Source organism: Polyodon spathula, chromosome 6 (genome assembly GCF_017654505.1).
Source record: "Polyodon spathula isolate WHYD16114869_AA chromosome 6, ASM1765450v1, whole genome shotgun sequence".
Taxonomy (NCBI): Eukaryota; Metazoa; Chordata; class Actinopteri; order Acipenseriformes; family Polyodontidae; genus Polyodon; species Polyodon spathula.
Window position 1 is genome coordinate 50164699 of NC_054539.1, and position 14677 is coordinate 50179375.

Here is a 14677-nt window from a genome sequence, read left to right on the forward strand (position 1 = left end):
TGTCAAATATTTCTTTCAATTAATATTCCCATTGAATGAGCTTTAGCACAACCTCCCTAACATGCCATAAGGTGCACATGTATTATCCAGGCATTCATAATTTTAAATGGCCAATAGATACATTTATTATGTTTATGCTAAACGTGTAAGAGAAAACATTCAAAATGTATGCGAGCTATCTTGATGTAAGAAATCAAATGTAATAATTTGTAAAAAAAAAAAAAAAAAAAAAAAGTAAGAGATTAAAAAGTAACTTTATATCTACAAGATTGCAAGATCTCATTATTCAAAAAGCACAAACGCAAGGTGACAGAATAAAAAGGTAGTGTGCTCTGTATCGAAAAATAAAATAAAAATGTCCTATTCACGCTTGATTGGTAAATCTAGTAAACACTTGATTATGCGACAAAATAAATATTACATATTAAAAAAAAAAGAAGATTGTAGAATTGTCTGAACCAAAACGAAGTCTGATTCCTTACCTGATAATGTCATCGTTGTGTCCCAGAAAAAACTTCTGGGTGTGTTCTCTTGTGTTGTAGACCACACCGACCCCAGCCACAAAGTAAACCACTTCCTTTACCGCGGTGTAATACAGGTTATTGCGGCACTGGTGGCCCCTGTACCCGTAAACCCACTCCAGTCTTAGCTGGCAACGGGGAGCTGTCCGATCCGCCATGATGATGATATCTGACAAATTTTTATATACAGTATGTATTTTTAAACTCTTATGAATGCTGTTATAAAGACGGGGTTCTGACGAACTGACAATACTTGTCCCTAGCGCTGTTCTTAAAATGACAGAAATAAGCCGGTAATGTTGTATTTTCTTCGCATCAGTAAAATTGTGTTGATACAGACATTTTTCCAATGGTGCAAATGTTAATCTAACATTAAACAATGGTCATATTTACATTCGTATGGAATGACATTCAAGTCACTTCTGGTTCTGTTATAAAATGACACTAGACTAGGAAAATCCATCCAAGCAGTCCTTGGCTGTTGTGAATTAACTTTTTCAGCTGCCAATAATTATTTCATTATTAAACCAACGTCCTCCTACAGATCTACCTGTGTTAAAAGTATTTTTTAGTAATTCTTCTCTCTAATTCAAATAGTTGCACATATAATGCTACATATAAGAAATATAAATAAAACAACTGGTTGTAGAATAACTGGAAGAATATAATCCTCAAACTAATCCTCTAGCCTATCATTAAATATCATTACTATCATATATATAATATATAATATATATATATATATATATAATATATATATATATATAGATATATATATATATATATTTTCCACATACAGCATATTATAACTATGAAACATACAAGAAATAGGCCAAACGCAATGTTAGGCTGCCATTCATAAATCAGATATTGCAAGTAAAACCTCAGTGATGATGACAACGAACAAGTGCAAAGCAGCCTCCGGAGAAAACCTGCCTTCTCTCAACTCGCTGTCCTCCTCCCAACGAAGACGCCCCAAAATGCAATATTTTTGTTAACTTCGTTGTAATGCCAAATAACGAAACAGCTTCCAACCACAGTCTCTCTCACCGCTTGTCCCCTCCTTAATCCTCATCTCAAACGGTTGGTTAGGAGAAGGACTCTGGACTGTAAATTGCCATTGCGCGCAGAATAATAATAGCCAGTCCTAGAATAAATAAATAAATAAAAAAAGCACAGAAGGCTTATTCTGAGAAACACGTCAAAGAAGAATTTTAACGTGGTCCATATCAGTCAAAACGGTGGTCAAGTTAATATTTTTACGTAGCGCTTTCGAGAATAGAGGCTCTGGTTTCTAGGCGAAAGCAATACTTGGTTACCACGACGCCATGATGCCCGCCCCTGCTGCCGCCAGTTGGACGAATAGCGGCGGGTCGATGAGGATAATGGGAATTGTAATGTTTAATGGTCAGTTTTTGAATGGACTCGAATAGCAACACAACAATACAGAAAAGAACAATACAGTTTTATTCGGTCGTTCTAACACGTGAAGTCTGAACTAAAATCTGATAGTAGTATGAAGGTTGTGAAGACTATTGCAAGCGATGCGTTTTAATACAACGAAGTGATTTCTGGAATTACTGTACAATATGTATATTTAGCACAAGATTTGCGTTTTCAGTCTGTTATCTGTGCTTGGTTGTTTCAAACAGTTTAAACTATTTAGTAAAATACTTTTCTGTAAATAGTTTTGTGGGGAAAAAACTCATAGTAATCTATCAATAACTTAATATTACAGGTAACACGGATAGGTGATAATAATTTAGTAAAAAATATGATTAATAACAAATTTTAGTGTTTTCACATTCTGAACATGTTTTTCCAAAAAAGATGGCATCTAACCCTTCTTTTATGCCTGAAGATAGCATTTGTAGCACAGGCTGTTAATGTAATATTTACATCTCTAGTATGTTTAAGAGATTAACCCATGTGGTCATTACCTGCCTAAAAGACCATGTTTCTGAAAAGAAATGTTTCATTTTGTCTGTTCATTCAGTGCAAATTAAAAACTCAACTAAAAACCTTGAAGAAATGTAATTACATTTGCATAACATTGCACTATGGATGACATCCCAATGATAGAGGAGGGTTATTGATTTTTATTTGCATGAAAGGGTGACTCCTTTAGGTGTTGGGTAATTCTTAAAATTATGATGTCATTTTCCCCACTCCCCCTCTGTTAATAAGCTCTTTCCCTCTGTATTTCTTTTTTTGTTTGGTGTATTATTATAATGCATGTGCTGTCCACTTGTAGAACCACCAGACCTACAATAATAATTTGTCACATTATGCATGGGATTAATAATTGTAATGTGCCTTTTGCTATAAATAGTTTTCAGTGGGCATTGCTAAATCTTAATTAGCTAATTTGAATTGAATGCTAATTTTTGTTATCATGATAAATGATTTAGAGCAGAAAAATACTTGCAGTTTGAATTGACCAGCTGTCAAGCTTGAAGGTGATGTGCCAGTAAACCTGGGTAACAGTGTTAATTCACCTGTTATTTTTGTCTCAAGTGTCAAGTGTCAAGTGTCACAAATGTATCCAAATATCTGTAAAAACATTGAAAACATTGAGAAAGACTTCTAGTTGAAACATTTGTCTGAGTGTTTAATATGTTTGACGATTTTGAGTGTTTAATAATTATGGATGATATATCTGGACAACCGCTTATCCAATTCTCATGAAACTTGGTATTCTCATTATTGATCATATCAGATTATAGATATAGTTGCTTGTCACATACATCTGTATGTATTGTGCTTCACCATTTTAATCCAGATAGTTGAATTTGAGCCCTGCATTCCTAAAATCCACCATTTCTATAAACACCTTAAAACAGATTGTTTACTTGGAAAATACCAAAGAACATAGTGGCATATTTGCAATATAACAGTGCTAGGGTGCTTGATTTAAGCATAATACTAGAAACATACAATGCTTCATTCCTTTATATAGAAGCTTGTATTGTATTGTCAGTATCTTTAACAATCATTACATGGTGGTTCCAGATGGAATGAAATGGCACCAGATCAACATTTGCAGCTGTTGAGGTACTATGCATTAACAAATCACACAGCTTGGGAGGGACTAAACATGTACAATGCCAACATCATGTGTCAGATCTCCATATTCAAATGACCTGCCAATGATCAGTGAAGAGCACCGTGAACCTGATGGATCATTCTGTTGATATTGTTAGGGTGGCTGTCTATAAGGAGAGGCTATACTAAATAAGACACAGCTTTTTCTATTATGAAGGGATATAATATGTATACATAGCATCCAAACACCAGTAGTCCTGATCGGTGATCTGAACCAAGTAATCCAAAATGTATCTTGATAAAAGTGGTAGAAATTCAAACTTTAACATAATAATTCTATGATAAATGTGTAAAACATTTACAGGGGTCTCAATTTTTTTTTATATAAAAATGGTTTGTACTATTTTTGTATGACATAAGTATCAAAAACAAAGATTAGACAAGGTACTTTTACCATGGTACAGATTGTGATTACTCCATGGGCATCCAATGAACATCCAGTGGGTTCCTCTTGGGACTGCACAAGCATTTTAGTTTCTGACCTGGGAATAGGCTGGACCACAGACACACTCAATTCCAGATATAAGGATTCAAGCATTTCATGAGACCTTGGGTAAAATGGTGAAAGTCACACCATTTCCAGGGAAGGATTATTGCACAGCCAAAGCCGACTGACAACATTTCTCACTGTACATCCTGAAAAATGCATTTGGACAGGTTCCAGATGTTTGCATCCAGTGGCACTGGAAATAGGGTAGCATCCCCAGGATTGAAGTGTGCACCTGCTTCCATCATATACAGGGGTTACGGTTTTGTTCAATGGCTTTCAGCACCCTCACTATGGTAAACACAAAGCTTAACACAAAGGCTACTTAAACTTTAAAAAAAAAATGAGATTGTGTTGATTACTTCTCGTATGCGCTAGTGATGAATCAGAAATTCTTTAGAAAAGCAGGCTGAACATTTGCTGTAGCTCCTATTCCGCTGTATTCACTTGGTGCACATTCACCAAAAGGCCTCACATTTGAAAGCTCTGACATTGATATCATTTGCTGCAGGCTTCCATTTTTGCAGCCAGGCTGTCTTGGTTTATTGTTGCATTCTGAGCTCACAGCAGTCACTGTAGCTTTGCTTCTTTGGCATAAAGCCATGCTGTGAAGGTTAGGTGTTTCATACTTGGGATTAAAATGGTATAGGCTTGCAGAGCTATGGATCAGCAAAATATATAGTACAAAGTTGTAACAGTGGGGTCATGACTTTGTATTATTTAATTCAGTTCATTCTGTAGAAGCTTTTGCACACTTTTAAGACCTTGTCATTTTCTAGAATAGTCCTGTGCAGCAACATTGTCCTTTCGTCTCTACTGGCTCTGCCTGTCTGTATTGTACTTGTATAATTGTTTAGTGGCTGCCTCTAATCAAGCTGAGAGTGTATTTCTCGCTCACTCTTTGCTGAGTCAAACCAAGCCAGTTGATTAGCTGTAGCTACTGAACACATATAAACAAATTATAAGGCATTAAATAAAACATCTAAATAAAAAAGGAAGAAAAGCTGATATAACGCATTGAATCTGTTTATGTAGATTCTGTTGTGGTTTAAATGTTTAGAATATTTTGTTACTGACATTTTGAGCGAGAGATGTACACTCTCAGTGACTATTATAAGTGTAGTTGCTGCTAACAGATTTCAAAGGGGATGTGACTTAGAGCAGTAGAAAGGTCAAATTGCATAACAGATATAACATTATGTTTTACTCACGCAACTGAGTCACGTGGCAGTGTGTAACCAAGATGTAGGAAATAAAAATAGTGACCACAAAATGAATAGACTTTCTGTAGGAGAGAAAACTGAAAACGGGATGACAAGCAACACTGATATATTGCAGCAACATCTTTGACAGAACTACGAATAAAGTGTATAAGTCCTGTGGGTTCAGTTGATACCTTTATACAGAGAAATGGCTTGTCATTGCTCAGGAGGACTCATGTATGAGGAGCCTAGGACTGTTATAAGGGCAGTGAGCTCTTTATGTAGCGGTAAATGGGCGAAGCGCATACATATATTAGTAGAATGGGAAGCCTGAACACCAAAGCAGTTTATAACCCAGATGTTACACTAGCACTAAGATTATGAATTCATTATCTTCAGTCAAGCAAAGAAAGCTTCCAAGGAAAGAAAGCTTCATTTGTCTTGGAAGCAATCCGACCATAAGTCTTAGTGCACAATAAACTGCTAATAAAGTATCTTCTTTCCTGGCGTTTGAAGTATGAAACTTCTCTGCTGCATGTACTGAAACATTAAAATGTTCTTAAGATGCCCGGTTCCCTTTGAACAATAAAATACAACACTGTTATAAGTATTTGTAATATACCACTCGTGTCATTGCTAAGATAAGTAAGCTCAAAAATATGATGCACAAAAAAAAAAAATTCGACTTTGTTCAATTTCTTTTGAAAAGATGGGACATTATTTAAATGTCTAAGATCTCGTTGATGTTTCATATCAAGGGGGACACGTCCTACAGTACAGAGCCCCTTAAAACCAAATCAATCCATCATTAGTTAAAAAGGAGCTGTACAAACTACAAATGTAACAACCACCTGCTCACAAATGTCTCCCACAAATGTTGCATCCATGATAATGCCTGTGAATTACTTAGTACATATTTATTTATGTATTTAAATAACAGTTTAAGTTATAATTAATAATACTCATTAGTGCCGGTATTGGATATAAAGATAAAAAAGCCATTCACATACCCCCAATAATGACTGCCCAATGATTAAAGTATATACTGTTCTAGTTAATTATGACAAATGTTTTTTTTTTTTTGTTTTTTTTTTTTTTAAATAAATAATAACTGAAAGTTGGTAGAAGGGTATAACATTTTGGGAGAGATTATTACATTTGTGGGCAGGTGGTTATTGTATTTGTGGGAGATATTATGTTTGAGGGCACTTATTACTTTTGTGGTTTGTACAGAGCTTCCATTTTTTTCTGATCCCTTATCATTGTATGATGTTTACAGTTATTCAGAGAGGTTCTTATTTCTTGATAAGTCTATGTCAAGGTGCTACTCTTCAGTTCTAGTTGCCTTCCATAGATTATGTAACACAGGCTAGATCAGCCAAAAGTATCTTTATAGAAGCCCGGACAATGTAATTTCCTTTTGTTTTGTTGACAATGCCCTACTGTGCACTAGATGCTGTTGTGTGCCGGGTGATCTAGCCTACAGTACACATGTCTATTGTAGGTAACTAGAACAGAAGAGCAGTATTATTACTAGCCCTGTTTATTGCGCTGACAATTCAGGATATGCAAATATTTAATGCAAACTGCAGCACCTTGGTAACTTTGCTGTAAGTGACACTGTTTGAATGCAGAAACAACATTGGAGTGAGTTTGATCTACAACACATGGAGGGATAAGGTATCAGGAAGCAGCAGAGGCAACTTTACATCTATAGCCTTGTCTTCATATATTTGCATATTTTAAATTAAAGTTTAAAACGCAAGCAAAGAAACCTTGGTTAGCATTGATTTGTCAAGCCTATTTTTCTACTTTCTGTCATTGATATCCAATAAATAATAAGGGCTCCAGTCACAGGCAGGAGGTCTGTGGTCATTCATATTGTAAAGAGTGCCGTCCTCAGTTACAACAGCCAGGCTTCAGACTTCATCAGCCCCTCATGTGGCGCCAATGCAGTCTAGAAGCTCAGAAAGCAAATTGTTATTGGCTCAGTGACATGGCTTGCACTTACCTCCAGAACAGTTCAGTGTCTGTCCCCATTTAAGCAATTGCCACTTTCTGCAATAGTTACAGTGGTGCCCAGTGCAATTTGTGCTGAATCCTGTGAGGTGGTTTTGTGATGTGGTCAAGCTGTAGACTCTCATTATTGTAAGGCCAATACATAGACTCATTACTTTTTTTTATACAGATGGTTTTGTATATCCTTGGAATGTTTTTTAATAGAAATGTTGGGTATTAAATAACCAGAACTATATTAGAAATGAAAGAAGAAGAAATTATCTGCTAGTGATTGTTTGCTATATTTTATTTTTTTTTCGTATTTACCAATGAAGACATTCAAAAGTAGATTTGTCAAAATGCTTGCTTTTTGAGAATTTCAACAGTTTCTGCAGTTTTAAAATTAGGTAAACCACCAACAGTAAAACATAATAATAATAATAATAATAATAATAAACTAAGGTGAATGGATGTAAACAAATAGTCAGCAAACAATAACAATTCAGCAGATCTAATTCATTAAAATGGGGACATTGTAAATATATTGTAAACTTCAAACAACATGTTTCTCCATATTTATGATTAGTTTTATAAACCTGCCAATTAGATATCAATAAATAATCCCTGTTAAAACATCCTATTTTATCGATTTTATGTAAAGGCCTTTGTTGTTGTGCTAAATGTTTTTCTCTAAATTAGGTTATTTAAACAAAATGAGCCTTTACGCTCAGGGGAATGTACTGGTCAATACTATGTAATCATCTAAAATGTTCAGTTAATATTATTTATGTCTTCAAGATCCAGGTTGTTTAGTTTATGAAAAAGAGAAAAAAAAAAAGGAATCAAGATTCTCTTGGTGTTTTCCTTGGCTGCTTCTTCAGTCCTGCCAAATCAGTGCAGTGGACAGATGCTACACATTTTGCTGACTAGGGAGACCTCTGCTGGTAGATATGAGAACAGGGCCTGCTGACACATGATAATTTGACTCGGGAAAGTGTTCAGCACACAGGCTTCGAGTTGAAATGTTAAGACCAACCATGTCTCCTCCTCAGATGTGCAGTGACTGCAAACTAAATGGAGAATGTGTCTGCTAATTACAAGATTAAGGACCCCCCTCCCAAAGGAAGACAACCCCTTTATAAAGCTTACTGGTGAAAGTATACTGAAAGCAAGAATAGTAAATCACAGATATGCTTGGTAAAAAAGTAAAGCATGGTAGATTATTATAGAAATGAGAACACGTTAGGTTATTATCATAAGCCTGGTTCCCTGAAATAGAAATGTAACCATTACCGAATGGGTGTTTACCTCCTAAAGACCCGAAACCTGAATAATATACCAAAGCTGCTTGACGAGCCTGTGAGGCAGTGATGGCCCCCCCCCGAGGACATAAAACCACTGCGTTCACAGACCTCAACGTCATTTTTCCTTCAAGCCTGCTGCAATCATGGATGCAGCAACCCTGAAGGTTAATGGTTACATTTCTATTTCAGGGAACCAGGATTCTGATAATAACTTAACGTTCCCTTTCAAGTACGAAATGTAACCATTTGCTGCACGACCAGAATGCTACAAGGCTGTCGAGGCTGCCTTGTGTGATACCAGTCGGAACCCCACTAACAAGTAAGTAGCTAGGGCTAAAAAACTGAGGAACAAATTCACCTCTATGCCTGTGTTTTAAGGGTCAACTGAGAAGCCACCCTCAATACTCTAGTTCCAAAACCAGTGTTTTGAGGATCCACAACCTAAGTCTGTAGAATCTAGTGAAGGTATGGGGAGTAGCCCACACCGTTGCATTGCAAATTCCTTGACAGATGCACTCTGGAATAAAGCTCAAGAAGTTGCCATGCCCCTAGTGGAATGCGCAGTGAGCTTTCTGGTGGTGGCACATTGGCCAGCTCATAGGCAGTCCTGACTGTGTCTGCTGTCCATTTGAACAGCCTCTGCTTAGACAGGGCTTGGTCCCAGTCCGGCCTGCCTCCATAGACTGGTTGACATGGAACGCTGAGAACGTCCTCAGCAAAAGGCAGGATTGGTACAGAGTGTAACCTTTTAAGCAGGCTTTCGCTATGGCGAATGCCTGCATCTTGCTCACCCACTTTGCAGAGGTGACAGCAAGCAAACAGCTGTTTGAACAATAAGATAAGCTTTTAGATAAGCTGAATGCTTGGGCTCAAATGGAGGCTTCAAGAGTGCATTGAGCACCACGTTTAACCTCCAGAGAGGAACAATGTCTTTCATAAGTGGCCAAAGCCACTGAACCACTTCCAAAAATTGCCCTGCCCGGGCTGAGCTCCTGAGGACCCAAGTCAAAATCTTTAATATAGAGGGGGATTTCCCCTCATCAAACAGGTCTTGCAAAAATTGTAGTATTAATGCCATGGGACAAATCGTGGGGTCGAACCCAATAGGCAGACACCAAGTCTGAAATACGATGCACTTGTATCCATAGTGGGAACCTGTGGACACTGCTCTGGCATTTTGTAGTGTCAATAACCCTTGTAAGAGAAATATTATAGAAAATTGGATTTGCCTGCCATGGAAAAGTCCTGTAATCTTGACCCCATAACCTTGTATGATTTGCTTAAGATAAAGTTTTGCCTACACTGCAGCTGCAGCTGTGAGACAATGGATAATAGGAAGAGCCAGACTTGTCTTTCTTTTTTTGCTATACACACAAAACAGCCATTCTGTTATTTGCTTGCTTAGCTATATCCTACGTATGCATAGTTATAAATTGATTCCCTTATATGCTAATATCTGAATCATCACTGGCTAGCCTTCTGCCTTACTGATAGTTTTAAGGTATATAAGAAACTGATCCAACTCTGTATGTTGGAACACTACTCGATGATTATCTAGCACCCTGTGTGCTGAAAGTGTTCACAGTTTGCAAACTTAATAAATAAAGGCCTGTGTGTTTGGAACTCGCAGTCTCTCTTCCTTTATTAGAATTTCCACGACACCCTATTGGACAAACCAGGAAGGCTCAAATACAGCCTTTCAGGGGCTAGACCCAGGGATACAGGTTCGATGTCATAAGGTCCCCCATGCCTAACTGCGCAGGTCACCGCGCTTCAGTAGTCTCCATGGCTGGCTGCTCAGCAGCTGCATCAGGGTTTAAAACCCTGGGTCAATAAGGGGCACATGCCTCCCTTGAACATTCTGCAATTTATATGCTGCAAGGCTAGGTAAACTGCCTGCAGCTACAAAACATTTACGTGGACTCGTCCGTGGTGATGACCTCCTTTCTGGTGACACTGCCAAGTGCTACGCCAAGGCGTAGATGGGCAGGCTGTTTCCAGCAAGACCATGCCTTTAGACCGTGGCGAGACACTCTCAATTGGCGGTCGTGGTTCAAATCGGGCTGAAAAAACCTGCTGATGAACCAAGCCTGCAGAGGGCGCATACGCAGGAGACCCAAAGGCAGGGTCTAGAAGCTGGCTGCTGCCATCAAGTTTCTGGAACTTCACTACCGTGAGCGCTCTGTTGAACTAGATAGCTCTAAACACGCGGCTATTCTCTGCATTCTGCCATAGGACAAAGTGGACAGCACGGACCCGGAGTCCAAGCACACTCCTTGATAGGAGGCTGTCTGAGAAGATATGAGCTGGCTCTTCGCATGATTCACCGTAAGGCCTAACGGCTGAAAGAAGCTGGAAGTTCTGTGTGGACGTCGGCCTGTGCTAGAGAATAATAATAAAGTATTTTGAAGCCTTGAATCTCAATGGGGCCAGGATGCACTTCGAAAAGGCATGGGGAGCTAGAGAGAGGCCAAATGGCAAGACCCAAAACTCGTACGCTGCTCCCTGAAAGGCAAACCTCAGGTACTTCCTGTGCGCTGGTTTTATGAGGATGTGGAAAGAGGCGTCTTTGAGGTCTACCTTGGTGAGCCAGTTGCCCGGCCTGATTGACTGTGACATCTGTTGCACTCTCAACATTTTGAACCTCCTTTGGCTCAGATACAGGTTGACCTGTCTGAGGTCAAGGATTGGTCTGAGGCCACAACCCCGCTTGGGCACTAGGAAGTACTTGGAGTAGAACACTTCCTCCAACTGCAGAGCTGCTATCTTCTGTACCTCCTGAGACACCACTTAAGTTACAGTCATGCCACGAAAGGGAGGGGGACCGTGCTTGAACTGCAGTTAGTAGCTGGTCTGAAAAGTAGTAAGCACCCAGATGACTGTGGTGCATTGACGGCAATACCCCAGATGGCTCCCTGAAAAGGGGCCCTGGGCCTATGGTAGCAAACCCCTAGGGCTGCTGCCCGGCTTGTGGCTTGGCCTGAGGCTTCTGCCTGGTGGTGAAATCTAATGTAACCTCTGCGGGCCGGTTCTGAACATCTACCGCAGGAAACTTCTGCCTAGAGCTAATTCACCTGCTCTGTGAAATTCCAGAAAAATACAATGAGAAAAGAAACAATATTTCTCGCATACAAAATACAGTAATAACAATTACCTTAAGTATACAAAACAAGAACAAGATTCCAGCCTATTGCAACCTGAGGAGAGTACAAAGTCATCCCTCTTATGTTGCTTGATCCCTGGAAAGGGGCGACTCAAGCTGTCGGCTTCATGCGGGGCACATGGCCGCAGTGAGGCGTAACAAACAACAGCCTCAGTGCACAATATACGCGTAATTCATTTTTGAAAAAAATTATTACTGTGTAAATTATTGCATATATTATGTAAAACACAATAATTACTGAAAATTATAGTCATAGCAAGCAAGTACTTATCTGATAGGCTCCTCCTGTCAGGTCAGTTCTTGAAAGGAAATTTGGCATTGATGTCCTCGGGGGCAGGCCGTGACTGCGTCACATATACCCTATTTAGATTTCGAGTCTTTAAGAGGTAAATACCCATTTGGTAATGATTACCTTTTGTACTTGAAAAGGGTACAATTACGCTATTTTGTTTAGTTGGGATGTGGTTAGATGAAGATACAAATAGATTCAGAGCACTGATTAGACACAATCTGTAACTGCAGTTTCTTTGACTGGGATTTTAACTTATCACAGTCTCACCACTGTGTCCGAATGTTATAATTGCAGCAATCCTCAAATAATCATGCTAGTTATAAGGTAAAAATAGTTTGGCAACATAAATACATACTGCGCACTCTTCGATTGTTATATGTTGGGCTTACTAACTATTCCAACAGAAATTACTTCTGAAAAGACTCTTCAAAGATGAATGTACTGAGGTGTGGAAGTTAATTAATGTTGCCCAGGTTACAGTTCACAATGGGCTCAGGGGACAACACACTTAAAATCTGGCTAAAACTAGATACTTTCATAGCCCTCGGTGAACAGAGTCACATAAATAAATTACTATATAATTAATCACTCTCAACTCTTGAGTAATCTTAGAAAGAGGCCAAGAATTGGATGGGCAATAGACAGCTCCTACACCGCCTCCAGGGCAGGCTTAAGGTATTCTGGCATAGCCTTCCCCCAGGAAAATCGAAATGAAAAAGCAAGCATATTTCATTTGATGCAAGATTCTCTCCTGTTCTCATCTCCAAATTCTACAATGACAGGCAATGTAGTTTCTATAACAAGAGAGATGACAGATGAGAACATAAATTATGACACAAGCTCTGCAAAAAATTGCAAAAAGCAACGTCAGAAGCAATTGATGAGGTTCAAAGTCCACTTGCGGTGTGGAAGAGATGGCAGCTTTCTGCCTGCTCTGCTACTGTTCCCTTGGCAACCAGTAACATAGAGATCAGTCATTCTTACAGAGCAGAAAAGCAATAAGAGTGGTGAAAGCGTCTAAGAATCTGTCTCGTGTACATGGGTGTTGTCAGTTTATCAAGAACACCTTCAAAGTACTTGGTGGAACAAGCAGTAGATTTCATTAGGTGTCCTGCACACATCGCTGTGTGTTTTGTACTATTACTTTAGGATGTGCCTAACCTCAAAATCATTGGCTTAAACATGTTAGTGTGTCTCCCAATAAATGATCCTGTTATAAGATTCAAGTACTTGGATCCAGCCTTCTCCTGTTCCCTAGAATCATGGTGCTATCAGGATTTATATTCTGTCTGATCCTGGCCTGGCCTGTGTCCCAAGAGAAGACATTGCTACTGCAATCAAAGTATATCGACTGATCAATTTTGAGCATTTGGAAAGTGTGTCAAAGCATGACAAGACTGCCTGGCTGTCTGATCACTCAACTAGTCTCTACTTTCAGAGATTCGGCACATTCACAGCATGGGGGAATTTTCAGTCATGTACAGTCAAGGACTTACAGTATGCTTGATTACCAGAATGCCTAAAAGAAGCTTTACAATCCTGTTATGAACAATGTATTTGAGAGCCTTGTACTATGCCTCCCTCAGAATCGCATGGCAAAAAACTCATACTTCCATATTTATTTACAGTTTTACCATATTAAGCACTGAATTGTGTCTTGATATTCCACAATGATTTTAGTTACTGATGAGGTGACAATGACAGGACAGCTAGATGAAGCTGCTATTGGAGGTGGTGCTGGTTTGACACTTGAGCCATAATCAAACCAAACTTTCTTAATGTAATCTACTTTCACTTCCGCTAGGTCATTTTGACTAGTGTCAAGCTACTGTTAAACAAATACGGAGTAAAAATGAAAGGGTTAACATTTTTAGATATGGCAACACTAAACGTGACCTCGAAAAATACTCACTGCTTCTATAGACTAGACTGATGACTGTGTGGTCTTTGCAGGGAGATTCTCATAATCCATCTTCTTTATAGGACATTGAAATCTCAAACAAGTTACAAATTACAGTACCCATATGAAAATATTCACATTGGATTCCAATCATGCCATGTTTTGCAGCATATTTGCAATTTATTTCCAATACATTTTATTGGTTCATTTCTAAATGGATGTTTGCCTATCATAACTGACCATTAGCAAATACAAATTTGGTATTTGACTGAATATTGTAGCAGACGAGTATGCCTTGCATCCCATTGCATGTTATGGGGATAGGTAGTTGTTTCATAGCTAGTCATCGAATCCTAATGTCGCTAAAATAAATTCTTAAAATAGAACTGCAGATGTGGAACTACATCCTACATTCAGAAGTAGCAGCATATTATTGAACACTGGACCATGAAGAGTACTGAAGGCTAAGTTGAGACAATCAAGCTCTTACTCGGGAACCAAGCCAGCTTTAACCCTTGGGCTCTAGTAGATAAAGACAACAAAAACCCAGTGTGCCATTTAAAAGCAATTCAGGTAGTGCACCCAGTCATCTGTGTGAAAAGAAAGTGGCACGGTACATGCAGGACAGTTAACAGACTGGTGGCATTTTATTGTTATTGATTGGCTAATAAATGTTTTTTTTTTTTTTTTTTTTTTTTTTTTAAA

At 38.6% G+C, this 14677-nt stretch overlaps 1 protein-coding gene across 1 annotated transcript in view; it reads right to left on the bottom strand.

The window, feature by feature from the left end:
* Positions 1 to 1024, bottom strand: part of LOC121317288 (echinoderm microtubule-associated protein-like 6) — a 120042-nt gene extending 119018 nt beyond the window's left edge. The window contains exon 1 of the mRNA XM_041253061.1: positions 483 to 1024. Within this exon, the coding sequence (XP_041108995.1) occupies positions 483 to 679 (197 nt within the window). The 5' untranslated portion in view covers positions 680 to 1024. The remainder of the gene's footprint in view (positions 1 to 482) is intronic.
* Positions 1025 to 14677: the final 13653 nt, after the last annotated feature.